The 16,086-nt window shown below is 37.2% G+C and overlaps 1 protein-coding gene across 2 annotated transcripts in view; it reads left to right on the top strand.

Annotated features, from left to right (window-relative positions):
- UTP20 (UTP20 small subunit processome component) overlaps nt 1-16,086 on the top strand; it is a 98,129-nt gene that overhangs the window by 723 nt on the left and 81,320 nt on the right. For both annotated transcript variants that reach the window (XM_025881225.2, XM_073900414.1), the window contains exons 2-12: nt 434-514; nt 3,428-3,494; nt 3,620-3,752; nt 4,632-4,820; nt 8,121-8,202; nt 8,873-9,010; nt 9,472-9,627; nt 10,201-10,347; nt 10,431-10,565; nt 11,771-11,848; nt 13,541-13,719. In XM_025881225.2, the coding sequence (XP_025737010.1) occupies nt 434-514; nt 3,428-3,494; nt 3,620-3,752; nt 4,632-4,820; nt 8,121-8,202; nt 8,873-9,010; nt 9,472-9,627; nt 10,201-10,347; nt 10,431-10,565; nt 11,771-11,848; nt 13,541-13,719 (1,385 nt within the window). The remainder of the gene's footprint in view (nt 1-433; nt 515-3,427; nt 3,495-3,619; nt 3,753-4,631; nt 4,821-8,120; nt 8,203-8,872; nt 9,011-9,471; nt 9,628-10,200; nt 10,348-10,430; nt 10,566-11,770; nt 11,849-13,540; nt 13,720-16,086) is intronic.

Genomic DNA, 16,086 nt, shown 5'->3' with positions numbered 1-16,086 from the left:
ATCTGGCGAAGCCACATCGCCAACTTTCACCTGGTCCACCACAATCTAGCATGGAAATTTTATTTGAAATGACACAACTGAACTTCTGCAAATACATTCATGGAAGTATTTAATTATTTTCATAAAGTAGTGCAGCGCATCTAAAACTGTCTTTGAGTTTGTTTTTACACTTTTGTAATTCATCAGTGATGTCTACTTCTAGTTATAAAACACAATTATATATTTTATGATTGATTGAAAATACAAGTCTGAAATTGCAAGCAAAGCATACCGTTATTTTTAATGATAGTACGGGAGGAAGCTTATTGAAACTTTAAACTTTCTGTTTTCACAAGGAAATTGTCAACATGTGATTATTATACAGCATTCAAAACAGGGATTCAAGATGTGATAAGTATTAAATGATGATTGTATATTAAATATCCCCCAACAGTTCCTTACATTTGCTGAACGACTGGGGAATGTGAATATTGATATTATTCACCGGATTGATAGAACTGCAAGCTATGATGAGGTAAGAGAACATTATATTATCCAATCTTCAAGTATTCATAGTTGATTTTTTAGTCTCTCCTCTTAGTAGAAGTGAATTGTTTTTTAGGCCATTCCTTTATGAACATGAAATGCATTAGACCTGTGTGATCTTATACAGTAGCTACACACAGCAAATTAAATGTAAATTAAAGCAAAATAAAAATTCAAGGGCTCAATAGCCACATGTGGCTAGTTGCTACAATATTGGACAAGTGCAGATACGGAACATTTCCATCATTGTAGAAAGTTCTGTTGGGTGATGCTGTGTTAGACAGTTAACAAGACACTTAGCTGTCCTCTGTGATTCTAGCCTCTCCCTTTCCCATGTGCATTCTAAGAGCTCTGCTGCAGATTCATACGCCTAAAGCTGCAATTTTAAAGAGACTTTGAGCACATCACTTTCCTGGGGCTTAGTTTCCTCCTTTATAAAAAAAAAAGGGGGCTAAACCCCATAATTTTTTCCAGTTGTAAACATGCTCTTATTCAGTCACATCTCTACTTAAAAATCTTGTTTTGCTACATGAAGTCATTGTTTCTCTGTTAGCCTTTTAAGGTCCTATATATCATGCCTTTAACTTAGGGATTCAACTTCAGTTCTTACAGTTCTTCACTTTGCTCTAGTCAGACTCTGCTCACTGTCTCTTTGGCTGCCTTATCTCCAGTTTGTTAATGTAGCGTGTTGACTGAGGTGATCTGGATAAGCGCTTAAGGCTTTGGCAACTCATACTGAAGGAGCCTAACCTAAATTCCTTGTGGGTATATGGTGGGGTGTTGAAAAGGTAATGTAGACAAGATGAAAGCTGAATTGAGTCTTGTTATTTGTATAGGTTTTAGCATGGCAAAGAAGACAGGAAATGCTGGTTCAGGCTGAGAGAGAAGCCTATATAAACAGAGGCTAGAAAATGCATGTCACATTCAAGAAACTGCAAAACATTTCAATGTGTTTATAATTGTATATGTCATGTTTATGTGTGTTGATGATAACTGGGGTAGTGGAGGGACATAGCTGGTGAGAGATAAAACTGAAGAAATAGTCAAGGAGCATAGAGGACTTCATATGTCAAGCTAAGTTTGCATTTTATCCTGAAGCTATGGGATGTCATTCTAGGATTGTAAGGATTGTAGGGCACTGAGTGACATGATCAGGTCTAAGTTTTAGATCTTTCTGGCTTTAATGTGGAAGGAAGAGCAGGATTGGAGTCAGGACAACCAGGTGTGAGGATATGGTAGTCATCTAAGTAGCAGTCAAGAGGGAGAGAAGGAAAGGATTCCAGAGATATTAAAAAAGTAGAATGGATAGGTCTTGTGACCCGCTGGTTATGAAAGGAGGAAGGGGGTTAAGGTTTTTGGTTCTAACAACTGGGTGGTTGAGAACATAACTTACCAAGATAGATTTGTAGGAAGAGAAGCACAGGGTTGGTTCCATTTGGGGCTTGTTAATGATATACCTACGGCCATCCAAACGGTGGATCTGGAGAAGTACAGGTAACTTTGGAGGTGGAATTACAGATTTAGCATTCAGTATATGGTTTATGGGCCACAGGAGAGATAGATGGATAAGAGATAGAATGTCGAGTTAGTAGAGAAGAGAGCCTAGGATAGGATCTTGGGCTGGATGGTCCACAACGGTCTCAATCACATTTGACTAGGGGCATGTTAGTCTTGGTCGTACTCGTGGTCTCTTATTCTCCAGTAGGCTTCTTTTCATGATGGCAGGTTCTTTTCGAGAGAGGGAAAGCAGAAGCTACAAAGCCTCTTAAAGCCTAACTTTGCCCGTTGCAAGATCATTTCCATTACACATTATGGTCAAAGGAAGTCAGAAAGCGAGGCCAGATTCAAGGAGTGAGGAAGTAGACTCCATCCCTTTGTGGTAGGGACTGTGAATCACAGTGCAAAGGGAAAGTGACATATTTTGAGATTGTAGAAGATTTGGCATGCTGCTTGTGTGTGTACTAGTTTATATTCTTTCTCCATACACACACACAAATAGTTTATTGGTTTTACTTTTCCAAAGCACAAAGTAATATATACTGTGATAATAAGCGAAATAACATGACAACATATTGGTGAACTTAGAAAAACCTGTTATCTCACCCCTCCCATTCCCTATTGTCAGAGAAGCTAATATTGACAATTTGGTATGTATGTATTCTGTACTTTTCTCTCATATAATATGTGCAAATGTATGTATTTATAAAAAATTGGTTCCTCCTGTGTACTTCACTACGTTTCTTGCTTTTATTACTGTGGGGGTTTATCATCAACATCCTTCTAATTCAATAGAGATATAACTATTTTTAATAGCCGTGTAATATACCTTAGTATGTATGGGCCATAGGTTACATTAAACACTTTCCTATTGTTGGATATTTAGGGTGTTTGATGTTTTTCCCCCACTACAGTAGAGCTGAATAAACATCTTTATACTGGTATGTTTGTAAGTTTTATAAGGAATATCTCTAAAATGGGAATTGGTGGGTCAGAGGACATACCTGGCTTTTTTTTTTTTCATCTTAATAATTGCCAGAGTACTTCCCCACAAGGTTATAATTCATATTTCTAAAAGCAGAATGACAACTGTTAAAAGTCAGCACATTTTTTTCCTGGGCCTAAAATTGTAGAAAATAGAAAAAAAATTTTCTCCTTAGTGTGACTATTACATAGGTTTTAGTGAATTATTTGCTGCAACCAAATCAATAAAATATTGTTTTTGTAAATCATGTGCCTATATTGTACAGCTGATTGCTTTTTAAGTGTGTTAGTTAATGCCCTTTAAAAGAAATGTTTTTAAACTCTTGACTCTTATCATTGTCTCAAGGTATATCATTATTCTTATTTACTTTGATCATAGTTTTTGAGTTGCCTAATTAATGGACTGCTTTAATCTTGGCAGGAAGTCGAAACCTACTTTTTTGAGGGTCTGCTGAAATGGAGAGAATTGAACCTTACAGAACACTTTGGTATATTCCATTTTGTTCCTATTTTATTCTCCCATCATTTGCATTTTATGTGTTCAAAACAACTAAATAGTGGTATGGTAGAAAAGCAGAACCTATTCTCGCCTCTTCTTTTTTTTTTTACCCAGGCAAATTTTACAAAGAAGTTATTGACAAATGCCAATCCTTCAATCAGTTGGTCTATCATCAAAATGAGATAGTTCAGAGTCTGAAGACTCACCTGCAAATCAAGAACAGTTTTGCCTATCAGCCCCTTTTGGAGTAAGTAGTATGTTGAGAGAAAGCTCAATAACACTTCCCTGAATTTTAAGAAAGGTTATGTTTTGGGGCACCCGGGTGGCTCAGTTGGTTAAGCTTCTGCCTTCAGCTCAGGATCCTGGGATCGAGCCCACATCAGGCTCCCTGCTCAGCCAGGAGTCTGCTTCTCCCTCTGCTCCTGCCCCCACTTGTGCTCGCTCCCTTTCTCTCTCTCAAATAAATAAATAATCTTTAAAAAAAAAAGAGAAAGGTGTTTTAAAGGGCACTGGGATGGCTCAGTCAGTTAAGCAACTGCCTTTGGTGCAGGTCATGATCCCGGGGTCCTGGGATTGAATGCTGTGTTGGGCTCCCTGCTCGGTGGGGTGTCTGCTTTTCCCTCTCCCCCGTCCCTCCCCCACTTGTGCTCGCTCTCTCCCATGCTCTCTCTCTCTTTCTTAAATAAATAAATTATCTTTAAAAAAAGAAACTAATAAAGGTTGTGTTTTATAGCTACATTTGCCTTATATCTGGTGTTTGAATTTAAAAATAAGAATTTACCTTTTCTGCTAGATCAGAACATTAGTGCTTTGCCAAAAAGCAGAATCTTTGAGGTATCCTTTTTTTGCTTTTGTTTTATACATTTAAGAAAACCCTATTTTTCTTTCACACTACAGGAATGACTGAGCATAACTTGTGATGAAATGCACCTTCTTGCTTCAGCCTGATTTCTTTGCTAAACCCTTAAAATGTGAAAAATGTTACATATCTCTTAAGACTTAATTTGAAAGGTTTAATTAATCCTGTGATCACAGGCAATCTGCTGTCATTTGTGAAATAGATTTGCAGTCTTTGTTTTTTGATATGTATGTCTCAATCAGTTACTTCTACTTATTTTTAATCCAGTTTGGTTGTACAGTTGGCACGAGATCTGCAGACGGACTTCTACCCACATTTTCAGGAATTTTTCCTGACTATCACCTCAATCCTGGAGACTCAGGACACAGAGTTACTAGAATGGGCTTTCACCTCACTGTCCTATCTTTACAAGTACCTGTGGAGACTAATGGTGAAGGACATGTCCAATATATACAGGTGACCCTTTTCTCTCTCTAATACAGGTTTGGTTTAGGGGTTTTGTCGTTTTTAAATATGATTTTATCTTATTTACAATTCAGTGCTGTTTAGTAAATTTATAAAGTTGTGCAAATTATCACTATAATTAGTTTAAGAACATTTCCATCATCCCGAAAAGATTTCTCAAGTCTGTCTACAGTCAGTCCTTCTCCCCACTTGCATCAGTTTCGAGAGCAAAAGCAATATACACGTGTTAAATATTCAAGATTGCCTCTGTGAAAACAACTGTGTGCTTGTGCTTGAGGCTCCTAAATAGGACAGTCCTCCTCAGTAATGAAATTTTTTAGCGTTCGAGTTTCAAGTTTTTGTTTTTTGGTCAAGTGCAGTCTTTATCAATACTGACAACCAGAATTTCTCACTCCCACCCCATATTTAGTTAAAATATGCACAATACCCATCATGTATACCTGCTGACATGGCTGCCTAACTTGACATGTTTTTTTGATTGTTTTTTCCTTGGGTTCTGTCTGACTCCACACTGCGTTTCCAGCTCAGTCTCTAATTATACGAAATTGGTTCTCCAGCCAAAGTGGTCCATAGTCTGTTCTATTAGTCTGTATTGACCTGATCTTCTCTTATCTCCAGCTACTAAAATCCTGCCTCTGGCCATCAAAACCAAGCTTGGTTTTCATAACCTCCACAGATATTTCTGGGCACCTTAGCTAAAAATCTTTTTACTCTGAACCCCTCTGGCATTTTATACACTTACATCACACAACTTCTGTTACAATTGTTTGTTCACAGTGTAATGATGTGTTTTACAAACCTGTGGACACTTCAAGGATCCAGTCTTAAATATGCATTTACCCAGCCCCTAACATATTAATTAAGCCCAAAGAGATACTCAGGGAACATTGTGAGCAAATGTGGACAGGGAAAAAGGATGAATTCCATAGTTCCTTTCTGTTTAAGAGAAGGATTGTTTATAATCAATTTCAGTCAGGGACTTGATCAAATTTTCCCCTTGGTTTACTGATTATTTCTACATACTTTAATTGTCACAGGAATATGAAGATTAACGCCCTCCTCCCAAATATAGGTGTGAGTGTGGGATAGAACTGTCGATTTTGTTTTTGTACCACGCCTCTTCACCCTACCCTTCATTGAACCACCCTTCCTTCTACCCTACTTTGAACAAAGAATGAGAAAGAAATATTTTTCCAGTCTTTACTAGTTCTCTGTGAAGCTTTTGGTAAAATGTAGTAGAAACCAAGATTACTTCATTCAAAACCAGCAAGATCTTAGGGCAATGTACAGTAGTCCCCCCTTATGTGTGGGGTTTACGTTCCAAGACCCCCAGTAGATACCTGAAAGCATAGATAGTACTGAACTCTATATGTGCTATATTTTTTCCTATGCATACATACCTGTGATAAAGTATCATTCATAAATGCACAGTAAGAGATTAACAGCAATAACTAGTATTAGAACAACCTTTAGTTATAAAAGTTGTGTGAATGTGATCTCTCTTCAAAAATACCTTATTGTACTGTACTCATGCTTTTTCTTGTGATGATGCGAGATGATAAAATGCGTACATGATGAGATGAGGTGAGGGGAATGACGACGTACGTGTTGTCGTGTAATGCTGGGCTCCTGTCGACCTTCTGACCGTAGTCAGTAGGAGGAGCATCTGATTCCGGACTGCAGGTGACCATGGGTAACTGAGACCATGGAGCGTGAAACCGCAGATAAGGGGGGGACCACTGTATAGCTTATTTGGGATCATGACTTCTGTTGTTACCTTTATATCTCCTAAGTCGGGCTTTCCAGTTCTAAAGATACTTTCTCTCAGTGTGACATCTTCAACAGCCTGGCTATTTCCACTTAAGTATTACTGAAATCAGAGTCAATACATTCCCACTGAAAATAACTCTTCATCCATTCATGTGTTCAGTAAATATGTACTCTCTGCTAGGCCCTGTTTGGTTGCACATTTTCCAACAGTGATTCCATTTTTCTTCTCATCAGCTGAGGCTCGGTGTCTTAGAGGCATTTTTGACCCACTTGTCTTCAGGGACTCCACATCCTCTTGATTCTTTTATTCATATACTCACTCAATTCAGTGAGTGTTTATTGAGCCCTGCCTACGTGTACGACACTTGAGATACAATTGCAAATAAAACAGATAAAAATCCCTCTCTGTGCAAAGTTTACAGTCTAGCAGGAGAACATCTTAGGTGCATGCCTGGTGTGCGCGAGGAACAGCAAGGAGTCATGGTCGTGGGGCAGTGTGTATAAGCAGAGAGTAATCAGATGGTGCTACGTTGTACTAGTAGGGTCCAGATCACATAAGGGCCTTGTGGCCGCTGTAAGGTCTTTGCTTCCACTGCAGGGACTCTTGAAATGCCTCTTGGTCCATCTTTCAGCATTTCCCTCTACCATAAGCTTCTTTCATGCCCTTGTTTGCCCACGCTCCCATGACTTGAGCAGCTTTCTAGTTGGACTGCCAGCTCTTCTTTTATTTCATCCTGTATACTGTTACTAAATTACTCTCTTGGAAATACTCATTTCTCATTCAGCCAATATTTATTAGTACCTACTGTGGGCAAGGAAGTGCTAGATACTGAGGATATGGTAAAAATAGGAGACCATGTTTAAACCATGTCACCTGTTTAAACAATATGATTTTACAAGTAATTATTTAGTTATAGCTACGTGTCTATGACCTTGAGAAGGTTGCTTAGCCTTTCTGTCTCAGGCTTATTATCTGTGGAACCGGGATAACAGTAACTATACTCCATGGGGTTGTGTTGGTTAGAGGAAGTAACACAGTGAGTGCTTACACAGATGTAAGCTAAAGTCTAGGCACCTCTGTTTGGTGTTCAGAGCTACCTGTTTACCTGGGCAGCTTTATCTGCAGCAGCCATCCCCAACCCCAACACCCTTTTTCTCTCAAATGGACTAGCTTCCTTGTCCTTTGACTGTGATCGTTTCTGCCCACCCTGTGTTTGCTCTTGCTTATATCTCTAGTCAAATGCACTCCAGTACCCACCTGAATTCTTCTCATCATTCAGGAATCCCTACAAGTTTCAGCTATTCATGGAGTCTTTTCTGTAACACCTGTACCACCAACCCTAGGATTTTTCTTTTCTGTTACCTTCATCTTCTGTCTTGGTAATTGAGCAAGATTTAAACCACTTACTTTATACTTGCAACGTATTCCTTGCATACCTAGTACAGTGTGGGGCATATAGTTGACATGGAGTATATATTTATTAAAATGTGATTAAACATGTCTTGTTTTCTCATTTATAGCATGTATAGTACACTCCTGGCTCATAAAAAACTACATATAAGAAATTTTGCTGCTGAAAGTTTTACTTTTTTGATGAGAAAGGTTAGTCTGATATCTTATATGTTTATTGTTCATTAATCCTCAAGAATCTGATGAACAGAAACATCTTTTATAATGTGTGTGTGTATATATATATATATATATATGAAGAAACCTTTTACTATTTTGAGTTTATCTCATCATTAGGTTGTCTTTGCTCACTAATGTGAAATAATTTGAGTCACCCTTTTATTGTTACTTAGGTTTTCGGTAGCTTTCAATGTATGTATATCAGAAGGACCCTCTAATTCAAGTCAGTAAATATATGAATGGTGAGAGTAATAGAAACTTTTATGATAATTTCACAGAAGAAACTGATATCATAATATCGCTTGTATTTCCATAGTAAATTTTAGAGGGTTCTTGTAATGAAACAGAAACACTGGTATTAATTTCTTTTCTACTCATAAGTATATGATTTACTTTAAAAGATAGAATGTTGCCTTATGTAGTTTTTCTTGGCACAGACCTTGATATTATTTCACTGAATCAGTGTTGTGTGTGAAATTAGAAGTGGTATACTATTATAGTAGTTTGAAATCACTCTAAGTGTCTCTTATTTTTAGAATTTTATCCTGATTTAACTATGAACCTGTGGAACAGTAAATAATATGTCTTCACTTGGATTTGTTGTGTTGTAAATACAATTTTCCACTTGCATTTTGTGTTTTAGGTTTCTGATAAAAATGCACTTTTCAATATAATGTTTCTTGATCTTGATGAACATCCGGAAAAGGTAGAAGGAGTTGGACAGTTGCTCTTTGAAATGTGCAAAGGAGTTAGAAACATGTTTCATTCCTGTACAGGGAAGGTAAATGACTGGGAAGATATTTTGAGTCTGTGTGAAAGAGATTAAAAGAAAAATAAATTAAGATTTATGTAAATGGTATGGAGAGAGGATAGTCTGGAATAAACAAACACTAAGGGGGGAGCATTAGGGCTTTGATAACAATGCCTACCTAGGTTCTAGGTGATTAGGTATGTTTACTTATAAAATCATTGCTATTTTCTTTATCCTGGATCCTAGAAGGTAACATAAATTGATTAATGAGTGAGGAGTGAGCAGTTGGATGGTAAAATTCTCCATCCTAGTTTGGAAATTCCTTTTGAGATGTGTAGTTAACCATCAAAGCTGCCATATCTTTGATTATTCTAGATCAGATTTAAATGTAGCTTAATCAGAGTGGGGAATAATCAGAGTGGGAAATAACAGTGTAATACCAAAAAATAAGAGTACATATGTCCATTTTAGTGATTATTGGATTCCCACAGGCAGTGAAGCTAATTTTACAAAAACTAGGACCAGTTACTGAAACAGAAACTCAACTACCATGGATTTTAGTTGGAGAAACACTCAAAAACATGGTCAAATCTACTGCATCCTACATCTACAAGGAACATTTTGGTACATTTTTTGAATGTTTGCAAGTGAGTTCTAATTTTTATGGATTTGTGTGTAATAAGGAGCCCAAGAGTTGATTGTTCTTGCTCTTAGTTTAGCAGACCACCGCTGGAAATTGTATTTTATAATTGTGTCTTTATACTTTTACACGCATAATTAGGATTTCCCCCGCCTTTTTTCCCCCCTCTCTATCCCCTGTACTTCTTTGGTATTTTGAGATGTAGTAGACCATTGTGGTTAAGAGCACAGCCTTTGGAGCCAGACTGCCTCTGTTCAAATCTTGGCTTTGTCACTGATTTGGGAAAATTACTTAAATCTCTGTTCCCCGGTTTTTTTATCTGGTGGGACCATGAGACAGTAATATTCTCTACCTCATGGTTGCTATGAGGATTGTGAGTAAATACTTATAAAGCACTGTTTAAACATGCACTCAAAAATATTAGCTATTATTATCCTTAGTGATTCCTGGTAAATGTGTCTTTTTTTCAAAATAAAAGTAAGAAAATTTGAATTGCTTCACCCAGTACTTTTCATTACTGGATTAACAGATAAGTTTGATATTTTATAGTTATTCTTTCTGTTAAATTCCCCATTGGCAGGAATCACTCTTAGATCTACATACAAAAGTAACCACAACTAACTGTGGGGAAAGTTCTGAACAGATAAGAAGGTTGTTAGAAACATATCTGATACTTGTGAAACATGGGAACGGATCAAAGATAATCAAACCTATCGATGTTTGTAAGGTGAGTTCCCAACTTCATTTGCTTAGAGTCTGTTCATTAAAAGCTATTGCTAAGTGTGCATTGTTTTTTCTTTTATTTTACAGGTATTATCTCAAACATTACAAATAGCCAATCTTTCTACAGCTTGCCGGGAGACCCTCTTGGCTGTAATTTCTGCTTTGATCCTGGGTGAAAATGTTCCCTTGCCAGAGACTCTTATCAAAGAAACCATACAAAAAGTAATTTACTTAAACAGATATTAATTGAGTAGTTAATAAGGTATTTAGCATTGAGTAAGCCTCCTGGGGAATACATATGAAGTGTGGCAAAGGCTCAGCCTTCAGGGAATTTATAATCTTGTCAAGGAGATGTGAATTTCATGCTATAATAGAAAGAGGCAAAACAGTGTGATGAAGTAAATGAAAAATATTCAACAAACAAGTGTAGCTTACCATGTACTGGGTATGGACTAGGTATTCCAGGGTGGACATTCTCGTACCTGTGGTTTTTGATTGTTAGGGAAGTGGGGCCCTAGGAGTGAGTTATTATAATCTGTTGAATTAATCTATTGATGTCATATTGAAACATAATGAGGGTTGAGGGACAGAGAATGCTTTCCAAAGGACTTATATTTGGGATAGTCCTTGAAGGTTAAATATCATCAGCCAGTCAGTGAAGGGGTTAAAAATTCCTGGAGAGGGAACAGCAGAAGATGCATCAAAAAGTCCAGAAATGGAAAAAAAAAAGAAAAGTCCAAAAACGTATGCCACTGGGTACAAGGACACATGAGGAGGTTTGGTGTATATCGGCGAGTCTCTGCTTCGCTTTGCAAAGTTAGGTTGGGTTTTATCCTGCAAGTAGTGAAAAGCCCTGGAGAAATTTTAAGCAGGGTAATGATTTGATAGATTTGCATTTTAATAAGTTTAGAAGATGGCTTGTAGGGAAGTGGGATTGAAAATAGAAAGACCAATTAGGTTCTTCCTAGACTCATGCAGTGTAGCAGTATATAGTATGGAAAAAGGTATAAAATAGTGCTCCTTGTCCTTTCATAATTCTCTGTCTCTGGGAAATAACTGGGCAGCTCTTAGGCAGAGCCCCGCATCAGCACAGAAACCCAGTGCCCCTAACATTTCTAAGTAAGTTCTTTCAGCCGAAGGGCAAGCATTTGTACAGAAAACTGGTTGAAGTGTGCCTGCCACTCCCTTACTCCAGCTACTTTCCCAGGGAGAAACGTTCAGTGCCAGTGTCTCACACCTGGATGTGTCCTTCCGCACAGTGGTCAGTTCAGCAGTCAAGTCATTTTTGCTTCTATTAACTTGTATCAAGCGTCCCACTACTTCCTGCTTACAAGTTAGAGGACTTTGAAGGTTTAAGATGTTTTTTATTTTCAGGAATGGACAAAGTACTCTCTGTACACTTAATGTTTTTTACCTGTGGTCCACAGATTTTTGAGAGCAGATTTGAAAGACGTTTAATTTTGGATTTTTCTGAAGTTATGTTTGTTATGAAGCAGTTTGAGCAGGTGAGCAATTAAAGTTTTGGATTTGTTTTGTTTTGGATTTGTTTTGTTTTGTTATCAATCTGTCATGATAAAATAATCAAACTTAAAATCCTATGATTTTTCTTTGAGAGGAATAGAATAAGTATTTGATGTTTTAGTCCATAGTTTTTAAAGCAATTATATTTCAGTTTTAGTTCACAAGTAAAACTTTATTCCATATGCTAGGGCATTGAAATGACATTAGATAATCAACTTGTTTTTAAATAATCCTTTAGGAAGTTACAGAACCATGTAGTAGAATTAAAAAAAGACTTTAAGGAACTTTTATGTGAGTTTGAAGCATAGAAAATAGTCTCTGAAACATTTGGATTGCAGGGTGGTTACTAAGACACTTCATTGCTACTACGTCAATACGTGATGTAATGAGGTAGAAATCTTTCCCATTAAATCCTGCATTTATTTTATCCCTATCCCCTCCCTCTGTCCGACATTTGCCACTCCTTGTAACTGATCTCCCATAGCATACTTCGTGGAAGCCTGTCTCTGTGTCTGTTCTCTGATTTCCCCTTTAGTCATTAATATATTCTCATTTGCTTCGAGAAAAACCTTCTTCATTCATATCCTAGCCCTCTTCCTTCCTGTCTAATGAGAGCCCTTTACCTTGCTCTGGTTTTCTTAGCAACTGCATCTTTTCCTTCTCTCCTGTTACCTTTCGTCTTTTTATAAACATCTTGTTTTCATCAGAGTACTCTTTGTATGTAGTTTTAAAAGTCAAGCAGGGCTAAAAGTTAGTCACTTGATTTCCACTCACACCTTCCTCGCCAAGAACAACCACATCTCTTGGATTTTATCTATTTTTTTCTGTTACTTTATATTTTCTAATCATTCAAATACACTACTTTTCCTTGATTCGTTAGTTTTAGTACTCTTCTGTAGACTTCCTCCTATGGTGGATGGGTTCTGGTTCTTTTTTACCTCTCATCTTCTCAGTGGAGTTACATCACAAATTTTGGTTGGATTCCTGTTCACCATATAATTGATCTTTCTGAACGAGTATTTTATATTTACATTTCCTTTTTCATATACCTTTTCATTTTTCCTGAAGTTATAGATTGCCAAATTCTTTAAAAACTGGAAATGATTTTCCTTGAATAGCTGGTCAGTGAGTCTGTCTGCCAACAGCCTTTCACATGTCAGAAAATTTAGCAGCTCAATTTTTTTTTTTTCTTTCCTCTCGTAGACACATTCCTCCTAGAGCAGTGCAAGTCTGAATGAGTTGCTTTCTCAGCCCACGGCACAGATATCGTAATAGGACTTCCTTTTGCTTTTCTCGTATTTCCTGGGTCCCACACCTTTCCCTTGTTTTAATTTACTCTCTAATTTTGATGGTACACTTTTTCCAGAGGTGCTAGAGAAAGGACAAATGGAAGTAAAATTTTGAGATTTAGTACCTTGGAAAATGTCTTTATTCATATTGCTAGCAAGATAAGTATAGAACTATAGATTTGTCATTTTCCTTCAGTTTTTTAGGCATTGCTCCATGGTCTTCTAGCTTTCATTGTTTCTGTGGAGAAGAGGTCTCATGCCTTTATGATTTCTGATCCTGTGTCTATGATCTATTTTTCCGTCTGTGGAAGTGTTAGAATCTTCTCTTCCTTAGGTGTTATGAAATGTATATCTTTTAATAAATGTGATTTCCTTTCTTATTTTTAGCTTTTCCTACCAAGCTTTCTCTTGTATATTGAAAATTGCTTCTTGATTGATGAGGCTGCTGTCAAAGATGAAGCTCTGGCCATTTTGGCCAAGCTCATTCTGAACAAAGCAGCACCTCCCACTGCTGGCTCGATGGCAATTGAGAAGTACCCCCTGGTCTTTTCACAACAGACAGTGGGGTAAGTTCTAAGTTTTTATTCCCTATAATGTTGGTAAGATTATCTACTTTATAATACATAAGAATGCTGTAAAAAATGAAGATCTCTGTATATTAACTGGGGAGATGTCCATGATATATTCTGTGAAAAAAAGAAGTTGTAGAATAGTTGTTTAGTATGATCCCATTTCGCAACGTTAAAACAAAAAGTGTAAATAAGCATAGGAGAAGACATGGAAGGATACATAAACAGGTTAACCTGGTTAATGTCAGGAGGATGGTATGTGAAAGAAAGAGGTGACTGATTTTTTTTTTAATCTTTTATTTTAAAATAATTGTACATTCACGTGCAGTTGAAAGAAAGTACAGAGAGGTTCTGTGTACTCCTCACCCAGCTTCCTCTAGTGGTAACATCTTGCATAAGTTAACTGCGATATCACAACCATAAAATTGACATTTTTCAGATTTCATCAGTTGTACATGCGCTCACCTCTGGGTGTGTGTATATCTGGCTGTATGGTTCTATGCAGTTTTATCACATGTGTAGGTGCATAACCACCACCAGAGTCAAGATACAGAGCTGTTCCATCACCACAAAGATCTCTTGTGCTTCCTTTTAATAGCCACAGTCACTCTGATGCTCTGCTTTCCATTCTTAACCCCTGGCAATCACTAATCTGTTCTCTGTTTTTATGGTTGTATCATTATATAAATGGAATTAGAGAATACACCTTTTGAGATCAGCTTTCAGTCATGCAGTTCCCCTGAGACCCATCCAAGTTGTGTGTGTCAAGAGTCCATCCCTTTGTTGAACATCTTTTCGTGTGCTTGTGGAGTCATAGCCCATGGCATGGATGTAGTGTAGTCCATGTAATGATTCACTTGTTGAAAGATGTTTAGGTCACTTCTAGTTTTGGGCTAGTATGATAAATAAAGCTGTTATGAACATTCATGTACATAACTTTTTGTTGCTCTGAGATAAATGCCCAAAAGTGGAATTGTTGAGTTATATCCTAAGTACATCTCTCGTTTGATGAGAAACTCCCAGCAGTTTTCCAGAGTAGTTGTGCCATTTAATATCCCCACCAGCAGTCTGAATGATCAAGTTTCTCTGCATCCTCTCCAGCATTTGGTATCATCACTGATTTTTATTTTTTGTCAAATCTAGTAGGATGTAGTGAGATCTCATTGTGGTTTTAAATTGCATCTCCTTAGTGGCTCATGGTGTTGACCATCTTTTCCTTGGTTTATTTGCTATGTATATATCCTCTTTGGTGAAATATCTGTTTCCTTGGCCCATTTTGTAACTAGATTGTTTGTTTCTTTACTGTTGAGTTTTGAGAACACGTTATATATTCTATGCAAAGCTTTTTTTTTTGTCAGATAAATGGTCTGCAAATATATTCTTTTAGTTGATAGCTTGTCTTTGTTCACTTAAGATTTTTCACAGAGCACTGTTTTAGATTTTGATGAGGTTCAGTTGACCAACTTTTATTTTATGGATAATGCTTTTGATGTCAAGTCTAAGAACTCTTTGCCTAGCTGTAGGTCCTAGATATTTTCTCCTCCTTCTCTAAAATTGTCATGGTTTTATGTTTTACATTTAAGTCCATGGTCCATTTTGAGTTAATTTTTATATAAGGTGTGAGGTTTAGGTCAAGTTTCTTTTTTTGCCTGTGGATGCCCACTGTTCTGGCAACATTTGTTGAAAAGGCTATTCTTCCTCATTGAACTGCTTCTGCACCTTTGTCAGATCAGTTGGGCATATATGTGTGGTTCTATTTCTGGGTTCTCTATTCTCTTCCATCGATCCATGTATCTATTCTCCTCTAATAGAGACTGTCTAAAATAAGTCTTGAAATCTTGAAAAAAAATTCCTCCCATTCTGTTGTTCCTTTTTGGATTGTTTCAGCTATTCCTGGTCCTTTGCTGTTCTATATAAATTTTAGAAGAGTCTTGTCTATGTCTACAAAAAAACTTTGGTGGGATTTTGTTTGGAATTGCCTTTAACCTGTAGATCAATTTGGGAAGAATTGACATTTCCCTAAGGATACACAAAATTTTAACTTTTTGTCAGGAGGTTGGGAAGGAGAAGAAAGAAGTGACTGTTAACTCTTAGATTATATACCTTTGCATTGTTTGAATTGTTAAGAGAGCCATGGATTACTTTCTTAATTTCATTAAAAATAATGCATACCCTGGGGCGCCTGGGTGGCTCAGTCGGTTAAGTGTCTGCCTCCGGCTCAGGTCATGATCTCAGGGTCCTAGGATGGAGCCCTGCTTCGGGCTCCTTGCTCAGCGGGGAGCCTGCTTCTCCCTCTCCCTCTGCCGGCCACTCTGCCTATGCTCTCTGTCAAATAAATAAATAAAATCTTTAAAAAAAATAAAA

The sequence above is a fragment of the Callorhinus ursinus genome, unplaced genomic scaffold (genome assembly GCF_003265705.2).
Source record: "Callorhinus ursinus isolate GAN/ISIS: 27379988/994484 unplaced genomic scaffold, GSC_fseal_2.0 scaffold14, whole genome shotgun sequence".
In the NCBI taxonomy this organism is placed as follows: domain Eukaryota; kingdom Metazoa; phylum Chordata; class Mammalia; order Carnivora; family Otariidae; genus Callorhinus; species Callorhinus ursinus.
The sequence above is the reverse complement of the archived record's forward strand: the minus strand, read 5'-3'. Positions and strand labels throughout refer to the sequence as shown.